The sequence below is a fragment of the Eulemur rufifrons genome, chromosome 1 (assembly GCF_041146395.1).
Source record: "Eulemur rufifrons isolate Redbay chromosome 1, OSU_ERuf_1, whole genome shotgun sequence".
Lineage (NCBI taxonomy): Eukaryota > Metazoa > Chordata > Mammalia > Primates > Lemuridae > Eulemur > Eulemur rufifrons.
The window spans coordinates 81,580,751-81,601,412 of NC_090983.1; the positions used below are offsets into that span (position 1 = coordinate 81,580,751).

A 20,662-nucleotide genomic window follows, 5' to 3' on the forward strand; every position below is an offset into this window, starting at 1 on the left:
CCCTTGAAGTGTAAGTGGTAGACATTAGAGTATATTTTTTTCACATATATATGGCCATATTAAAATTTTATATTATGTAAATGGACTGAAAATTTGAAAATTACCAAAAGAAAAATTTAATGTCATCCTTCTGATAAAAAATAAAAACTTTGCTTCCAGCAATATTCTGTCTTTCTGAAAACTTCCTTTCAACCAGCCACTCCATTATTCCCACATTATGAGTATTCTCATCTGCAGAGAGTTTGTATCAGCTTTCAACAATAACGATGCCAGCAACAATGGAATTATTTTTCTTTGTTGTTGCAGCTGCACTAATGGAAAGATTGCCTCTAGCTGTCAGTTATGTGATGGCTACTGTTACAATGGTGGCACGTGCCAGCTGGACCCTGAGACAAATGTACCTGTGTGCCTGTGAGTATTTTATAACTTTGTGGGCATGTTGTGGTAGAACTTTGTATGTACATGGAATCACTGTTCTATTGCTTGTCTTTCTTGGGGTAATATATTTTAAATGAGTGTGTCATTGACATCTCTGGTCAAGCGTTGTCCCTCATCAGCTCACATGCTACAGAATCTCCTCCTTCATCAATTTCCTAATGATTTCATGAGTAAGAGCTCATTCAATTCTTAGCATCATACCATTTCAAACATTCATAGACCTTTGAACTTGGAAATGCCTGGGAAAATTGTTCTAATTTCATTGACCTTCTTCAGATATGTGAAGCCCAGAGATAATCATCTTTTATGGATCCCTTGGTACTTACGGCCATCTTTTTAAAAGAGAACTTGTAATATCTTTCCAAATGTATAATGCTATTTGATGTTCGTATCAGGCTTAGACTGTTGTATTATGTAAACCTGTTAAGATCCTGGCTCCTTTGGAACACATTAACTTGAATCTGGGTTTCTAAACACTTAGGAAAAGTATTGGATATTCTTAGTACTCCTGAGAAAATCTGAAATTTAGTATTTTCTCCCTCTCAGTTATCTAATTGTCCAGAGCGGACAACTTGAAATAAAGTCATGCAGCTTATGTGGTCACTCTTTTGAGTTTTGTTTCATCACTGTTTGACCAAAAGGATAATGTGCACATAAAATCCACATCTGCATCCTCTTTCCCACCTTGTCAGAGTAGCATGTGATGAGTGTGTTTGAGAGAGAAGTGAGCATACCTGGGAGCTTTTCATTCAAATGTTGCTATCTCTGTGTAAAATAAATTTGAAACATATTTGGCAAAAAAAAAAAAAAAAAAAAAGTCAGACGCTTTATTTAGCTGTATTTTACTGAAATTCTGCAGATGCTCTGTGGGGTTTAAAAGTCAGCGCTGTGACCAGAAAGAGAACCCTTGTGATCACTACTGTCAGAATGAGGGGATTTGCACTTTAACTGCGTTTAATGAGCCGAGATGCAAGTAGGTTTAACCTTCCACTTACTGCTGCGCTTCGTGTGACATCATTTCAGGCCACAGTTCATTGGTTTGAATCATGAACATCCACATGCATTTCACAGTGTATACTTAATCTCAGGGCTCATCTGTGTCATACACACGTAACCTTTGCTTCGCTCACCGACAAGTGTGTGCACCACAGACTGCTAGAGTGTCTAGAAATATAACAGAGGCAATGAAAAAGCTCATAGAACTGTCTAATAAAAATACATTTATTGGAATAGTAGCTTTTACTTAGAGAAGTACAGAAGCAGATGTTTTAAGACTATATGACTGCATACTATATTTAGAATGGTGATTTTATTTAGTAACTGACTTTCCATTTCAATCGCTGATGAAGTGCTACATTATTTTGTTTCCCAAAATTTTACTGAGAACTGCCTTTCTTTACAGATGAAATAAGTACATGCTAAAAAATTTCCGAAACCTTTTTTCTTAATAGTTTAAGTCATTTATTTTTGATTCAATTTGTGGTGTTTTGAATTTCCATGCAAAGTAAATTCATATTTCCTCTGAGAAATTTCAAAGATCATCCTTGGGTAGCTATCAGCATTCATCACAATGGAAGTTATTTCTCTATTGTGCATTTGAGCTTTAGAGATGGATCATATCTGGCATCCTCCTTAATACCTAATGTCATAATCAGCATCCCTGATTGGAACCTAATAATAGCCATACTGGTGAGGGACTCAGAGTACTGACTAATAGTTTTAAAGCACAATTGTATCTAAATTCAGATATTTTATTACCCAAATGCTACAATTTTGTTCATAATGAGTTGCAGAGATTTGAGGCAGAAGCTAGAGCTGGATGAGCTTGGCTTTGAAGGTGGTGTTTGTTGGCATGTAGAAGAAAGCTGTGGAGATCAGCTGCAGACACCTCCCATCAAAAGGTTTGGCAACGCTTCAAGTGAAAGGTGATAAGGACTTGAACCTGGACATTATGACTGGAGGGAAGACTAGAGAGAACAAAATATTCATTGATATTTCAGGACTAATACATCCAGGATTATCTTTGGCCAAAAATTGATCTAGATACTCACTTTAGTTCAGTTTTAGAATAACAGTAATGCCTGCTCTGGATCCCAGTCTTCGTTTGTCCTGCTCCTGTCTTGCTGTCTCTGGGCAAAATACAGCATTGCAAGGCCACCTTGCCTTCTCCGCACAAATAGGTCTCAGAATGACTGCCTGTCCAGAGAATGCTCCCCTGTTGCCAGAATAAAAATCTCTCAGGGGCAGCCCATAGTTAGCAGCCCACTTTTCACTCTTACCAAGTCTGATCAGTTTCATAAGATTTTAAAATAATTGGCCTGATAAACCCAGCCAGGAAATATATGTTAATTGGAGGGGTTTAGAGGAAACACTACCCTTGCGTGCCTGTGTCTCTATCTCTATCTGCATTTGGCTTTATGGATATATTGTATGTAGTTGGTTTTATGTGCCCTAAAATCTATTCTGATAGTAGGGGTAATAAATGCACAGTTAGCCCTCTGTATCCATAGTTTCCGCCTTCAAGTATTCAACCAACCACCGATCAAAAATATTCGAAAAAGAAAATTGTGTCTGTACTGAACATATACAGACTTTTTCTTGCCATTATTCTCTAAATAATATAACATAACAACTATTTAGATAGCATTTACATTGTTTTAGGTATTATAAGTAACATAGAGATGATTTAAAGTATATGGGAAGATGCGTGTAGGTTATATGCAAATACTATGCCATCTTATATTAGGTACTTGAGCATTGAGGATTTTAGTATTCAAGGGAAGTTCTAGAACCAATCCCCTATGGATATCGAGGGACAACTGTAATACATTCCTCAAACACTTAAGCTATATAAGAAGCAGAGAAATACATTGTTATTGCTCATTTATTAATTCATTTATCAAGTATTTATTGATAATTACTGATAAGTAATAGCCTGTGTAAATCCGAGAGGAGAAATAATAACAGCTAAAACTAACTTAGCAAATATCTGTGCTAAGCACTGTGTTAAACACTGTACATATTTTATGTGTAAAGTTAGACTATTACATAATATTAGTAATAATTTTTATTATTATCTAAGGTCATGTACTAGGAAGTGTTGGCTGCCTGACACTCTCAGATAACGCCTTTCTGATTCTAAAGTCCATGCCCTGGTTATAACTTATGCTGTACTGCTCTCTTTATGCTGTAATAATCCAAATATGGTTTTGTATTTGAAAAACTCAAAATTCATTTTGGGTAGAAGAATGGCTTTTAAAAAATTTAAAATACCATCTGATAATTGTTGTAATAGAAATACAACCAAAGTACTGTAGGGAAAAGAATTGAATAGAGATCAATTAATGATTCCTGGTGGACAAATGGAAGGCTTTATGAAGCCTATACATTTTCACAGTATTTTGGAAAAAATAATTTTTAATTTTACAGAGGAGAATGGTTGAAAATCTTTTTGGAAAGAGGGAATAGCACAAAGGCAAATGGTTCTAAAAGTAAAAGGTGAAGGTTATTGAGAATAGAAGACAGGCTGTGTGGCACAACTGGAAAAGAGAAGATTAAAGAGGTATCTTGGGGTTAGTTTATGAGATACATTTTATGCCATGACACAAGAGTTAGTTTATGGAAATAAGATTAGAGGATTGAGTTTGGAACCCAAGGACATACCAATGTTTTGATACCCTGTGAAAGAGTAATCAACAAAATTAAATGAGAAAAAATATAAGTTGGCAAAGATTTATCAAAGAGTAGGTTTCTTACAAGTCAAAGGATTAAAATGTCAAAGAATATCAACTCCAGACAATTTAAAAAGGATAAGCATTATAAATGGTTTATTGGATTTTACAACTAAGTAGCCATTATGAAAGATGTTTTGGAAAGCCCTATAGAAACAGAAACCAAACTACAGTTGTTTAATTAAAAGGTGAGAAAGTAGAGAAAAATGTAGATTCCTTTCTGAATGTTTTGCTATGGATTAAATGAAGAAAAACAGTAAGTACGATCTAAGGGAAAATAGTTTTAAAACAAGGAAGACTAAAGCACACAAGAGGGCTGTTGTTTTTCACTATTTATTAAAGGCCCAGTGTTAGGGAATGTGACTGATAGAGAGATGGTTCAAACAGATTTTCATGTTCATGTTTCTTAGATTTGAAAGTTCTAGAATATGGAAAATTATCTTAGTTTTCTCTGGGATATTTATAGATCATATGGTACTCAACTGTAAATAAGTATAAGTAACATTTAATATAAAGTATCTATGATCATTGCAATACGAAATAGTCTAGCTAAGGGAATATTAAGCCTACGGCATATCTTTCTAGTGGAACATTCTTTTCACAAGGGGGGATTTTTGGAAACATGGGTTTCAGCCACAGATCTCAATGGGTACTTGTTATGTATCTTTAATGAAAAGTTGTATGTACTATTTCATCTAAAAGCCTTTACAGGAAACAGAAATTGCTTTAAAAGATATAATATAGTGCTTGCTTTAGTTTTGTTGGAGTACATTTTTCTTTTCTTCACTGAGTGAAAAACTATTTGAATTGTACAAAACTTATACACATTTGGAATGTCTAGAAAGTATTCAGATCTGTGAAGGTGACAGTTTTTACATCATAGAAGTTTTATTACTGTATATTTCAATTTACAGAGTAGATTTGTTCTTTGAGAGTTTTCATTTTTGTCTCTTGATGGTCATTTTCACTTATTACTATGTCTGGAAGAAAAAGAAAACTCCAAACAGAAGCCTAGGAAAAAGAATAAAATCTAGTGCTTTTTTTTTTTTTCCACATTTATTTGGAGGGAGGAGTTTTAACATTTATTTAAGTAGGTATATTGAATAATATTAAAACCGTATTTTTGAAAAATCTAACATGCATTTTGACAATGCTTGTACTATTGTTGCATTGTATGTTATAGAAATTATTAATTTTGTGAAAAATCATTGAAGTCAAAAGCAAGTTGACTATGCTTTCCTACCTTCTAAGATTTCTCCCTAGGGATAGACTTTCATTTATATTGAATTTAAGTTTCTTTGTAATGTAGATCTACCTCCCCAGCATTACTTCCCAGCAATACCCACAATACGTTTCACCCTCTAATAATAAAGAGATGTTTGTAGTTACCCTGCCTCCCCTGCCACTACTACCATGTTAGCAGGGACACAGGCATGCACCTGCAGAGCCTCACTGCATAAATACAACACCATTCCACACCTGGGTGTCTTTGCTCAAACAGCTCACTGAACCCAAATGCCTCTCCTACATTATTTCTAGATAACTCTTGTTATCCCATTAGTCTCAACTCAGGTATCATCTCTTTACGTGTGGCACATGGCAAGTGAACAGTAAACGTTGGCTGAATTGGACTTCAGTTTTTCAAAAGAAAGAAATCAAATTTTAAAAGAAAATAATATGTACATGCAAATTTTTCTTTTACTCATATTATGGACTGAATTGTGCCTCCCTATCCTCAAATTCATATGTTAAAGCCCTAATACCCAGTACCTCATAATGAGACTGTTTTTGGAGATCGGATCTTTAGAGATGATTGAGTTACCAATGGGGGTTATTTTGGATGGGCCCTAATCCAATCTGACTTGTGTCCTTCTAAGAAGGGAGATAAGAAGAAAAAAAGAAAGAGGCCTGAGACACATTGCAGGCACAGAGAGATGACCCTGTTAATAGTGTGAAGGCAGCTTCCTACAAGCCAAGGAAGGAGATAGGCCTTAGAAGAAACCAAATCTGCCAACCTGGATCTCAGACTTCTAGCCTGTGAGAAAATAAATTTCAATTGCCTAAGCCTTGCAGTCTGCAGCATTTTGTTATGGCAGCTGTGGCCAACTCATACAGATTTTGGAACCAGGGTGGGTTACTTCTATAATAAAAACCTAAAAATATGGAAGTGACTCTGGAGCTGGGTAATAGGGAGAGGATGGCAGAGTTTTGAGGCACATGTTAGAAAAAGCCCAGATTGCCTTGAAGAGATTATTAACAGAAATATGGATGTTAAAGCTGCTTCTGTTGAGGTCTCAGACGGCAATGAGGCATGTGTTATTGAAAACTAGAGGAAAGGTGGTCCTTGTAATAAAGTGATAAAGAACTTTGCTGAACTTTGTTCCAGTGCTTTGTGGAAGGTAGAACGTACAAGTGATTAACTTGATATTTGGCTGAGATTTCTAAGCAAAATGGTGAAGGCCCGGTCTGCTTTCTCCTTGTTGCTTATATTAAAATGTAAAAGGAGAGAAATAAATTGAAGGAATTGTTAAGCAAAACTGAAGATTTAGAAAATTTGCTGCCTGTCCATACTGTAAAAAGATGAAAAAACATGTTCTGGAGCAGACATTAAGGGAGTGGCTAGATAATCATTTGATATAAAGGATGATCCGTGTAGCTCATAGATCCAGTCAACCATCTCAGCATAAGTGCTGCCAGCTTGTACTGAAGGGACAGAATGAGGGAAGACTGCTGAACTTTTGGTGCATCACCATATGCATTTCAGCTGGAAAAGCCACTGGTGACCACTCTTTTAAGAGCATAAACATCTTCATTGGGATTCCCACACTTCCATAGCTTCCTGTTGGTTAGATATACTCAAAAACACAGCAGTAAGTCGTCTTGCAGACCCTCACCACTGAAGACTAGGGAGATCCTGAAATGTGCAGACAGGCTGGGTGCAGGGGCTCACACCTATCATCCCATCATTTCGGGAGGTCAAGGAAGGAGGATCACTTGAGGCCAGGAATTTGAGACCAGCCTGAGCAACACAATGAGACCCTGTCTCTACAAAAAAATTTGAAAGATAGCCAGGGGTAATGGCATGCATCTGTAGTCCCAACTACTCGGGAGGCTGAGGCAAGAGGATCACTTCAGCTCAGGAATTAGAGATTTTAGTGAACTGTGATCAGGCCACTGCACTTCATCCTGGGTGACAGAACAAGACCTTGTCTCTAAAAAAAAACTTCCCAAAATTAAAAAAAAAAAAATGTAATGTGCTAAAAAATTTCACCTGGGCTTATATCACCAGTGCTTGAGTGTTCATGAATGGATGTAGCAGAAGACAGTGAGGAAGTCAGGAATTGTTCCTTTTAGAATTCTTCCTCCTGAAGAAATCCTTATTCTACTGGCTCCGGTCTCCTTTATTGACAGCCCTGCAAGGATCCATTGTTGGCTAGTATCTTCACATAAAAGGGTGAGACAGATAGTAAAGAAGTTCCATTGAGTCCACAAGATACACTAAGTGGAAAGAACACAGGTTTCAGAGTCAGACTTATCTGGATTCATGTACTTATTCCTCCAGCTACTATTGGTGTGGCCTATTAGCCTCCATAAAACTTAATTTCTTCTTAAGATGATGATTCTAGTATGTACATATAAAAACCTCCATAGGAAAGAAAGACACTAAGATTGGTCTGAAAACCTGTGTTTAGTGCCACTAGGTCTTTTATTTCTGCTTGGCTTTGACCATGACTTTAACTAGGTTTTATTTTTAAATATTGGTGGTGTAACACTGTGATATATGGTTTTATTTTACTTAAATTGCTGAAGTTTTCTTGAGTATTACAAATTCTAGCTTCTGTTTTCTATAAGTGGCTGTTGGCTGGGATTTTCGCATTATAGTAAAGAGCAGCAAAGATTTGAAAATACATATTTTTGTATACACTTTGTCTTTTTTAATCTGACTTGTCTTCATAATATTAATTCTTTTGAGAAATTAATCAGCGTTCTCTGTACGCCTGAAGACACCTAATTCAACACTTTGTTCATTCATACTTTGGTAGAGAATGACTGAAAGCATTGTTGCTCAGACTAGGATAAAAGAACTACTCAAAGCCAATCTGAAATACATTTTCTTCATTTTATTATTTTATTAGACTACAGATATTTATTTTAGAAATGAAAATTATTAACCCTGATAATTTTTTAAAATATGCTCATTTCCTACTAAATATCCATTGTCATTTTGGTTTCTATTCAGAGTTTCTTTATGCAAATGTACATTTGCAGAGTGTTATATATTAATATTTAAAATGAGATCATATGGTACACACTATTTTATGTTTATTTACCTATAATACATTGTAAACATCATTCCATGTTAAGTGTATTCTTAGATGTTTTTCATCTTAATGGTTGCACATTGTTCTGTTGCCTGGTTATCCGTACTATATTTAACCAACCCTACAGCATTCAATAATTAGGCGAGATTGTTTATTTATCTCTTTATTTATTTCTTACTAGGTTTTTTCCTAGGATAAAACCTTCTGTACACAGATACCTCTGTACTCATTAGTTTTCTGTGATTAACACTCAGAAGTGGAAATATTGGGTCTAAAGTTATAGACTTTATGAATCAAACTAGCTGTCTCTTTGAAGAAGTTACACTCTCTGTCACATTTTCCTTGTCTGTAAAGTAATGAGTTTGAACTAATTATTCACTAATGCACTACAAAACTTTAAGATACTTTGTATTTAAATGTGATTTCTATTAATATTCAGATTCTGTCTAGAAATTGGTTTAAAATTACATCAGAATCACAGCCCCAGGTACAAATTCTTCTAAAATTCCTCTAAAATAGCTACGAAAATACTGAAAAGACAAAGACCCCATTAGCAGCAAAAATAAAGAGTAACACAAAACTTATTGTTAACTCTCTGGGGCAACTGAGGAGCTAATCATAAATTTCTTGGATCACAAATAAGTATTTCTGTTTATTTTTTCTGTATGCTTTTATAATTTATTTCTCTGATACATCAAAATAATATATGAGAGTGTATCTAGGCATATAAATAGCCTATTTATGCCTAACTTCATTGAATAGTCCTTTCCACCTCCTTTGTACTGTGAATTCCAAGGCTCAAAGATCCACAGTCTGTAAGAACAAGAATCTCAGGTGTCTGTCCCTTGATTGCTTCATACATCGCCTTTTGAGATAAAAAAAAAATACTGCCAATCTTTTCTTCCGATATTCATTCATCAACAAAAATTTATTGAGCACCTACTATATATATCAGATACTATCTTCAGCACTAGAATATATATCAATGAACAAAACAGACACAAATATTTACTTTGTGGACATCTGAGAGAGAGGATAGAAAATAAAGAAAATAAATGTGTAAAATAAGTATGTTAATAGTGTTAAGTGTCTTTATATGTCAAGATAAAAATAGAGCAGAGGAGAGGGATATGGAATTTTGAGGAGAGGTTTAAAATGTGAAGTTAGGTGGCCAGTTAAATAGTGATATTTGTGTCAAGATGTTAAGGAAAAGTGAGCATGGGCCTATCTAGGGAAAGAGATTCCAGTAACAGAAATAAAAAAATAAGTAACATAAAATAAATACAAAAGTAAGAATAATAATCACATAGTTTTGACTAAAAATATAATATATAAAGTATGTAATCTAATTTTATAAAAAGTATATTATACAGCACATATTAATATATGCAAACACATAAAATGACATGTATATATATCTTTTTATGATATACATGTACATACACACTGAATAGTATTAAAGAAAGCACATCAAAATGATAACAATGGGTATCTATTATTCCTGGAATTTGGGTAACATTTATTTTTCAAAGATAATTTTCCATATAATTCATATTCTGTTTTAAAAATAGAAGAAAAAAACAAGTTTTTATTTGAATTGTCTGAAAAGAGAGAAGTAAAAAGATCTAATTCTAATATTACATTTTTCCTAAAATCTTACGAATTCAGGCACTCACTGTTTTGAAAATGGCAGTATGGCAAAACTCCAGGACACTTCTTATAATATATATTATTGCTTCTTGCCCATAGCAAGAACAATTCTCCATGTGGTCAAAAACAAGATAGTACTGTTAGTTTTTTATGTTTTAATTCTTCATTTGAAACAAAAGCTAAAAACAACTTGCTGTGAGCATTTTCCCTTCAAGTTTTTTTTTTTTTTTTGTTAGATTTATTATATATCGCATCTGATTTTTGTTTATCTTTTTTTGGAAAATGGTTCTTCACAAAATTATCTTTTCTCTCTCATCATTTGTGTGTGTGTGTGTGTGTGTGTGTGTGCGCGCGTGTATGCATGTGTTTTTACATTTCTCATATTGCTCCATGATATCCATTTTTTATGGCTAGAATTGACCTGTCATCTGTGTGTGGCCTTTTGACATAAAACATATTTCCATGAAATTGGCCTGGCAATGCTCCCTGTTCTAGTCTATGCATCTTTAAATTTGGATTATCTATTGTTCTTCAGCAGATTATAAATTTCTTTAAGTAAGAGGTTGTCTGATTTATCTATTTTATCCCAACAGCTAGCATGCTTTTTCCATGTAACATGTGCTTAATTAAAGTTGTTAAAAAACTAATGTCTTGATGCCTGTATTGTATTATGATATATGAAAGCCTATGATATAACAATCATTCTATCGTCATTATAATAGCACATCTTTCTTCATTAATAAATTCTCAAAGAATGAAGAGTCAGAAAATAAGAGAAAAATTATCTATTTTACCATGATTTTTGGCCTGTTTATCTTATTTTTAAAACTTCTAAAAGTACTGTCTGATGTTTCCTGAGTGCTGTGAAACTCACATTAAATATCTAAATAAAAAACAAAGCAGGTTTAATACAGCATCTTATTAGGAAAGCTTAATTTGATTCATTTTTTTCTCTCTTCCCCTTGGCTTTCGTTTGTTGTTTGTATTTTTTTTTCTTTGAGATTTTCTTTCAAAAATGGGTAGGAAATAAGAGGAAAGTCAGGGATAGCACCTGCTCTTGAGAGCCTCTGAGTCTGAGGTAGGAGATAAGACAAGAAGGAACATGGCTGGTGCTTTGGGCATTTGAGTTGTGTAAGATAAATGGTGCTTGTGGAGGAATATTGGACAATAATATTAATAATTATTAATATTAGTTATAGTAATCATAATTCTCCAAATTGGCATGCTTAGATAGTAGTTTGAAATTCATCCTATAAGCAATAGGGGAACATTGGTACCATTTGAAATATTAAGTGTCACAATCATGTGTATGTTTCAGAAAGGTCTTAACGACATGGTGATCTGTTACAAAATAACCTCTAGGTTTGACAAAGTAGATTTTATAATGACTAGCCATTTGCAATGGAAAGGACAATACAGATTTTTCAGTTAAAAAATGACTAGTGGGTTTGTTATTAAACAGAGCACAAAAAAACAATATAGAGGACCTCGTATCTCAGGATTGTAGTTTGTTTTGTTCGTTCACTTTTTCTTCTCCATGTCTCTTTTCTCATTTTAATGTGGAAATGCTAATAGCATCTATTCCCTAAGATTGTTTTGAGGATTAAAAATGTCTTCAACATAATAAACACTAACAAAAAAAGTAAAATCTTAGAGCCATTGTAATAGACAAGACAGAAAATAATCAAAACCTGGTATAATTTGAGCTTCTAGGAATCTGAAGATGAAAAATATGTTGAGGATTTTTTTAAAAAGTGCATATTACTAAAAATAAGCAAAATCTGGCATGGACAAAAGGTTAATAGTGAGATCACAATGACAGTAATAGCGATTGGGAAGGGAACTGCAATAAAGCCAGCTCAAGTACTATTGAGGGTGTCTGTCCTCAATTACCTTAGAAAATGTGAGTGGAAACTAGCTTTACAAACATTTTTGAAATGAATTTTTTAAAGCGCAGAAGGATGCAAAGTGAATATGTAAGTACCAAAGGGACATCCATTTAGAGAGTGATCTGAATTAAGCACTTTGTCGTTTTGTGATTGTTCCAATCTAATTATTTTATTAAAAGTTCAGCATTATTTTCCAAGTCCTTAGGGTGGGAAGTACATAAGGAAATTCACAGGTACTAGAGAAGCTTTTGTTGAGGCTTTTGGGAGGGAGATAATGAGTTCTCTTTCTGTCACAAATTTTTAAAAGGTGGGAATTATTCCTCTATATTATGATGGCTAATTAAGGCCTTAGTTTCTCAAATTGGCTTTGCAAAAAGGAGACTGCACAATCTGTACACTGGTCCTCCTGTCAGCCTGCCCAGTACTCCCCCGTGTGGACCAGTGACCTTGTGGCTCCACAGAGATTATTTGAGACCAGCCCAAGGAAGTTGTCATGAGTGATTTCAAATAGATCACAACTTTTCAGAGGCGGTATTGAGCAATTCAACTTCAGCAGCCTGTGTTGTCCACATTTCAAGAGTCAGGTCATTGCATGTTCTTGATTTGCTTTCTGCCCTGTGGCATATTTTCAAAGCACAAAATATAAAATGTGCATGTCTTTTGGAGCAGTAAAGGCCAAGACAACTTGTCACATCAATATCTATCCTTTATCATCCCAGGTATAAGGTTGTAGCTTGTTCCAGTTTTCACCATGCAAGTCATGCCATGGGGAAAAAAACAACACAGATATATTTTTCTGTGCAAGTTTAAACTCCGATTTGTGCTTTGAGAGTACAAGTGGCACTGCTTAATAAAGAACAATTATTACATAATTGTATACTGGGCAGCTCTTGGCATGTAGCTTTGATGTGGTTACGTTATTTTCCCTTGATTTTTGGGACATAGTCTTGGCATTTAATATAATCAGTAGATCAGAATAACCAAAGAAAGCAAATACGACATACTATATATTATTTTTGTTTGTGTAACTGTTACCTCTTTAACAATTTAAATTCTTTTGTTTCTATTAGACTGCTTTCCTTAGATTTTACAGCTATAGCAAACAACCTTAAAGTTTAGATGCTTATAGCAAAAAAGATTTATTTCTTGCTCATGCCCCATGCTTGAACAAGTCAATAAAATTATATTAATTAACCTTCAGCCTAACACTTGATCCCAAATGAACCCTATACAATTCCCAAATGAGGATTAGACTCAAAGGCTTACCAGTCAAATTAGTTTATATATTAAAAAAAAATTAGAAATTGCTCATATTACCATCATTTAGGGAAATAATTTATTTCTCCTTTTCTATACTAAGATAGTAGCAGAAGGAGACATCATGTTAAAGGAATAGAGAAACTAAGGCCTACCATTTTTTCCACTGGGAATAGAAATCAGAAATTATAATTATATTGATATGGATATGCCATATGCAATCTTTAAATTTAACATTTATAATATCATTTATCATCTGAGTTAAAATAATTCAGATGCAAATTTTATATATATTGTATTTCTCAAGAAACCTGGAATTATTATTATTATTTTTTTTTTTTTTTGCTTTTGAGAAGTTTAGTTTGCCTTGGTAAAAAGAAAAAAGGAAAAGAAGGAAGGAAGAAAAACTTGAGGTAGTGAAAGAAAACCATATAAAATAGAAAGGAAAAAATATAAATTAGGATAGGAAGTAGATTTAAGGGGAAAATAAAGTTAAAACACAAGAGGCTAGATCTGTGGTAAAGCATGACAAAAGCAGGAAGCTTTGCTCTGCCCTGTAATAAGAATCAAGAAACCAGAAATGAGGTGAATTGCCTGAAGATAGAGCCTTTGTGAGAAGCAGAGTCTAGATTTCAACCCAGGCCTGTCTAATTCCAAAACTCACACATACTATCTGTATCACCCATCCCAGCACTTAAATTTCAAGAAATCATTTAAATTAATTGATAGAATTAAATTACATTTAGTTGTATATTTATTGTTTTTTATATAAAACTGATTTCCATATTAAAGTACCCATCAGGCCAATACCTTTAGAACTGATTTTTTGTCACAGAAATAAAGTAACATTTTCTTAGTTTGGTGAACCCTAAAACAAGAAGTAAATGGCACACAATTTCCATCACTGAATGAATAAAATTTATATATGCCCAAGTTGCTAGAATGTAATCAAACTAATTTTATAAATGGAAGAACTAATGAATGAAAGAATGAAAGAAAGAAGAAACAAAATTAAAAACAAAAACATTTACTCTGGTTCTTATATCTAAAATATTTCACATAATATATTAACATTCTTTTGAATAAGCAATGACTGGTAATCACATGAAAGCATGTTCCTTATGAATGGTGCTATACATTCTTCACAGAATAGGGTATGCACATGTATATTACACTTCTAGATAAGGATGTGTATTCATATGTGTTCAACTATGCTCCTCCATGCCTTCCTGCCTCCATTCATTCATTTTGTCAAACAGCAAACATACTGAACAACCAAATTTATGTATTGACTATGTATCAGATAGTGTTCAAGAAATGAGAGAATAAAAAGATGAATAGTACATCATCTGTACCTTTTAGTAAATTATAGTCTAGCATAGTCATCGGCAAATGCATATTTAGATATTTATGAATGTATGTATAAGTAGAGACATATAAAAGTAGAATATAGCATATTTTTGATTGGATATTGATCAAATATATAAAGATATTTATAATTGACACCAGTAGCAGTTTTCTCTATTATGTAAAATGCTACTGTAGTATTTTATAGCATTTTAGATTCGTTGAAGACATTTGTCTCTATTTCCTGAACCAATTTTTAGAGCATGCATTGCCTGCTTAAACCTTCTCACCTCGAGTCTAGGAAAAGTAATCAAACACTAGGATTAGGAAAGATATGTATGTGATAGGCATCTTTTGTCATAAGCTTTCAAATGTTTGTCTGCAAAATGTTCCTATAAATATTAAACAAATCTGGTGAGAATTTTGTAACTAATTAACATTTATTCTGGGTAGACAAATTTGTTAATTCATACTGAAGCTTGATTTTAACAAATCTTTCTCATTTTATTTCAGTCTTTTTCTTTTTTTGATTGGTTGTTTTATTTTTAAACAATTACAATTAAAAAAAAATTTGAAAGTGCATGTCCTAGATTTTGAGGAAGGCTGAATAGTAGTAATTGGGTAGCTGAAGCTGATACTAATGCAATGTCCCTTTATCAATTACAAATTGTTTGGTTCTGGAAAGCTTTGTATACTTTTGGTGGATATGCAAGAATAATTAGGAAAACTTGCAAACTAGAACCAGGGCTATGCTGAAAAACTGGAAAGAAGATAGCCATTTGTACATCTAATTCATTTCCCAATGATTTAGACTATAAATTAAATAAATGGCTCACATCAGTATTTCTATACATGAATGCTGCACCTAAAAGTAAATTGAATATTTTTAGAGTTAGATATTGCACTAATAAAGGCATTCACATACTCAAAACCTTCTAATAACACCTCCTGATGTCCTACCATTGCCCCAGATTTGTATAGGATAAATATATCCTGAACAGTACTTAATAACAGCATACTTAAGAGATATTACAATTGGATATGCCAGGTATTCCCATCACAGTCTCAGGTCCCATTACCCTGCACTTCAGAAACCCTAAGAATTAGGAAAGACCTTCATTGCATTTTTATAGAAAATTTCTTTATTGTTTATTCTTACTCTGTGCTGAAACATAAAATATTCAGGTAGTAAGCTAGGTGCTTTGTCTATGTGGTATTAAGCATTGAATTTCCCTCCATGGCTTTGTATGGTTTTACACCAATTTTGAAACTGGTTTTCATCTTGAAAGCTTCCTTTGGTATTGCATACATTCGAATTTTCTTCCTACCTTTAGCTATAGGATTGTAACCACTGTTTCTAATGTAATAGCCTTCTTGTATGTCTTCAATTACATCCACCATAATACTTAATACTAATTTTATGATCATTTCTTTTCCTTTTCAGTCAATATGTGTAATATATTCAGTTAAGTAGAAATAGTATACTTACTCTAAAAAATACTTATGCCTTTCTGATCAGCTTTCAGTAAAATTTTCTGAAGAATATCTAGATGGTAAAGTGTTCCATTCCTAGACATTTCATATTTTTAAAATTTATTCAGTCATCATTTAACACTTCAGTGGCCATTTATGCTCAAGCAGGATTGCACAGAATTTCATGTTTAAACATTTCTAACTTAAAGCACCCAAATTTAACAATCTTCTTTTTCTGGATTAGGTATTCATAAACTAGATTTCAACTTTTCTACTTATCCTTAGTTCTTAAAATACATAACTTTAAATAATCCATTTTATTAATTTTATTTCTTTCATGGCTACCTCTCCAATTGAAACTTCTCATTAATTTTTACCCTTTCCAAAAATAATTTTTGGTTCAATAAATACTTTATTGAGCATGTTATAATTATTATTTTTTACTCTATCACATCAACACCCCTCAGAAATCAAGAATACTTTTTGATTAAATTTTCTTAATATTGAGGTAAGATTAATTTTGACTTAAATCTTATCAGTACTAGTTAACACTTACAGATTTAATGTAATATTTTAAAATTGGGCAATATAATGTATTATTATGCAGTGGAATCAAGTATACTTATTAAAACACATATAAATTTAAGATTATAACTTAGGCTATTTGAAGAAACCAATACAGGGTAATAACTAGCTATTGCCAGGTAAGAAGTAACAGTCAAATTTTGATGAGAAGAGTACTGAATAAACAGAAATTATAGTACCAAATAGTTTATAAGAAAAAATACCAGATGAGTTAAAGATGGATTAAATTATTGTGGAAATTCAAAATTATATTAACTGAGTCATAATAAGGGTTATACTTATTGTTTTTACATTTGGGATGAATTTATGAGTGATGGATCTTTAAAGATACATTAAGTACATCTACAGTATTTTGGAGCACCACAAAGATGTGAAGTTGATATCAAGAAGGACATTAATATCTTCCTCACTGTCACTACCAGAGACAGATTATTGGGCATTGCTGACCACCGCTCTGAGTCAATGTGTTAATACTTAACAATTTTACAACTCAAAAAATGCATTTGTTTGCATTTTTTAGATAATATTTTGAATTTTTATTTTTTTAATTTCAGAATATTAAGGGGGTACAAATGTTTTTGTTACATGAATCACTTTTGTAATGCTTGAGTCACAGCTATAAGTGTGCCCATCACCCAAAAAGTGTTCATTGTACCCATTAGATAGGTGTTTGCTCTTTCCCTCTGCTCCCCTCCCCAAGACTTGATTTCCAATGAGCTTTACTTCCCTCTAGGCATATGTAAACCCATAAGTTAGTTCCAATTTAATAGCGAGTATATGTGGTATTTGTTTTTCTATCCTTGGGAAACTTCACTTAGTATAATGGTCTCTAGTTCTATCTAAATTGTTGCAAAGGCATTAATTCATCTTTTTATGGCTGAGTAGTATTCTGTGGTATACATAAACCACATTTTGTTACTCTATTCATTAACTGATGGGCACTTAGGTTGATTGCACATCTTTGCAACTGTGAATTGTACTGCTATAAACATTCAAATACAGGCATCTTTTTGATAAAATGACTTCTTTTCCTTTGAGTTAATACCAGCAGTGGATTGCTGGAAAGGTAGGTCTACTGTTAGTTCTTTGAGGAATCTCCATACTATTTTCCATAAAGGTTGTACTAATTTGTAGTTTCTCACCAACAGTGTATAAGTGCTCCTTTCTTTTTGCATCCACACCATAATCTATTGTTTTTGGACTTTTTAATGAAAGCCATTCTAACAGGGGTAAGGTGTTATCTCATTGTGGTTTTAATTTGTATTTCACTGATTATTAATGACATTGAGCGTTTTTTCATATGTTTGTTAGTCATTTGTCTAACTTCTTTTGAAAATCTTCTGTTCATGTTTTTTGTCCACTTTTTAATGAGGTTTCTTGGGTTTTTTTTTCTTCCTGATTTGTTTGAGTTACTTGTAGATTCTAGATATGAGCCCTTTATCAGATGTATAGTTTGAAAATATTTTCTCCCATTCTGTAGGCTATTTGCTCTAATGACTATTTCCTTAGCTATGCAGAAGCTTTTTAAGTTAATCAAGTCCCATTTATTTAGTTTGTTGTTGCTGTAATTGCCATTGGGGTCTTAGTCATAAATTTCATTCCCTAGGCCTATACAGAAGAGTTTTTCCTACATTTTCTTCTAGAATTCTTACAGTTTTGTGCATTACATATAAGCCTTTTATCCATCTTGAATTAATTTTTGTGAGTGGTGATAGATATGAGACCTGTTTCATTCTTCTGCATGTGGCCATCCAATTTTCTGAGCCTCATTTATTGAATAGGTCTTCTTTTCCCCAGTATGCATTGTTGTCTACTTTGTCACAGATCAGTTGGTTGTATGTAGATGGTTTTATATCTGTGTTCTCTGTTCTTTTCATTGGTCTGTATCTCTATTTTGGTGCCAGTATCATGCTGTTTTGATTACTATAGCCTTGCAGTATAGTTTGCAGTCTGGTAATGTGATTCCTCCAGATGTGTTTCTTTTGTTTAAGATTGCTTTGGCTATTTGGGCTCTTTTCTGGTTCAAAAAAAAATGTGTAGAATTATTTTTTCTAGATCTGTGAAACATGACCTTGTTATTTTGATGGGGATTGCATTGAATCTGTAAATCACTTTGAGTAGTATGGACATTTTAACAATGTTGATTCTACTGATCCATAAGTATGATATGTTTTTACACTTGTTTATGTCCTCTGTGATGTCTTTCCTCAGTGTTTCCTAGTTCTTGTAGAGTTCTTTCACTTGCTCAGTTAAGTATATTCCTAGGTATTCTATTTATTTTTTGTAGATATTATGAATGGTATTGAGTCTTTGATTTGACTGTCAGCTTAAATGTCATTGGTGTATAGAAATGCTACTGATTTATACACATTGATTTTTTTTTTATCCTGAGACTTTGCTCAATTTATTTATTAATTCCAGAATTCTTTTGTTGGATTCATTGGGCTTTTCCAAATACCATATCATATCATCAGTGAAAATCAATAGTTTGATCTCCTCCTTCCCATTTAGATACCCTTTATTTCTTTCTCTTTCTTGATTGCTCTGGCTAGGATTTCCAGCATTATATCAAATAGAATTGGTGACAGTGATCACCCTTGATTTGTTCCTTTTCTTAGGAGGAATGTTTTCAATTTTTCCCATTCAGCATAATGTTGGCTGTGGGTTTGTCATATATGGATTTCATAATTTTAAGATATGTTCCTTCTATGCCTAGTTTGTTGAAGGTTTTTATCATGAAAGGGAACAGAATTTTCTGGAATGCTTTTTCTACATCTATTGAGATGATCATATGATCTTTGTTTTAGCTTCTGTTTATGTGATGAATCACATTCATTGATTTATGCACATTGAACCAACCTTGCATCCCTGGGATGAAGCCCATTTGGTCCTGGCGGATTATTTTTTTGATGTGCTGCTGGATTCAGTTTGCTAGTATTTTATGGAGGATTTTGGCATCTATATTTGTAAGGGATATTGGTCTGTAGTTTTTTGTTGTTGTTTTGTATCCTTTTCTGACATTTGTATCAGATGATACCAACTTCGTAGAATGAGTTGGGGAGGATTCCTTCCTTCTTGATGTTATGAAATAATTTCTGCACTGTGAATACCAGCTCTTTTTGTAGGTCAGGTAGAATTCAGTTGTGAATCCATCTGGTCCAGGGCATATTTTTGTTGGGCGATGTTTTATTACTGCCTCAATATTGCTGCTCATTATTGGTCTGTTCAGAAGTTGTATTTTTTCCTGATTGTGAATTTGGAAGTTGTTTATTTCCAGGAATATGTCCATTTTCTGTACATTTTCTAGTTTATGTGCATGGAGATTTTCATAATATTCATGGATAATGTTTTGTATTTCTGTGGTATAAGTTGTAATGTCTCCTTGTTTATTTCTGATGGAACTTATTTGGGTCCTTCCTCTTCTATTCTTGGTTAATCTAGCAAGAGGTCTATAGATTTTGTTTGTCTTTTCAAAGACCCAAGTTTATTTCATTGATCTTCTGTATTATATTTTTGTGTTTAATTTCATTAGTTCTGCCCTGCCCTTTATTTCTTTTCTTCTGCTGGCTTTGGGTTTGTTTTCTCTTCTTCTTATAGTTCTTTGAGGTATGATATTAGGTTGTTAATTTTTGATCTTTCTGTCTTTTTGATGTAAGCATTTAAGGGTATGAATTTTTCCACGAGGAATGCTTTTGCTAAGTCCCATAGATTTCGAGAGCTTGTGTCCCCTTTGTCGTTCAATTCAAGGAATCTTTTAATTTCCATTTTAATATCATTCTTGACCCAATAATTGTTCAGTAGCAGTTTGTTTAATTTTCATGACTTTGTGTATGTTTGAGTGTTTCTCTTGTGATTAATTTCCAGTTTTATTTCATTGTGGACTAAGAAGGTACATGGTGTGATTTTGATTTTTTTGAATTTTTGGAGGCTTTTTTTGTGGCCTAAGATATGATCAGTCTTGGAGAATGTC

The 20,662-nt window shown here is 33.2% G+C and overlaps 1 protein-coding gene across 2 annotated transcripts in view; it reads left to right on the top strand.

Annotated features, from left to right (window-relative positions):
• Window positions 1-20,662, top strand: part of LRP1B (LDL receptor related protein 1B) — a 1,768,615-nt gene that overhangs the window by 1,724,831 nt on the left and 23,122 nt on the right. For both annotated transcript variants that reach the window (XM_069473041.1, XM_069473049.1), the window contains exon 86: window positions 307-411. In XM_069473041.1, coding sequence (XP_069329142.1) covers window positions 307-411 — 105 coding nt within the window. The remainder of the gene's footprint in view (window positions 1-306; window positions 412-20,662) is intronic.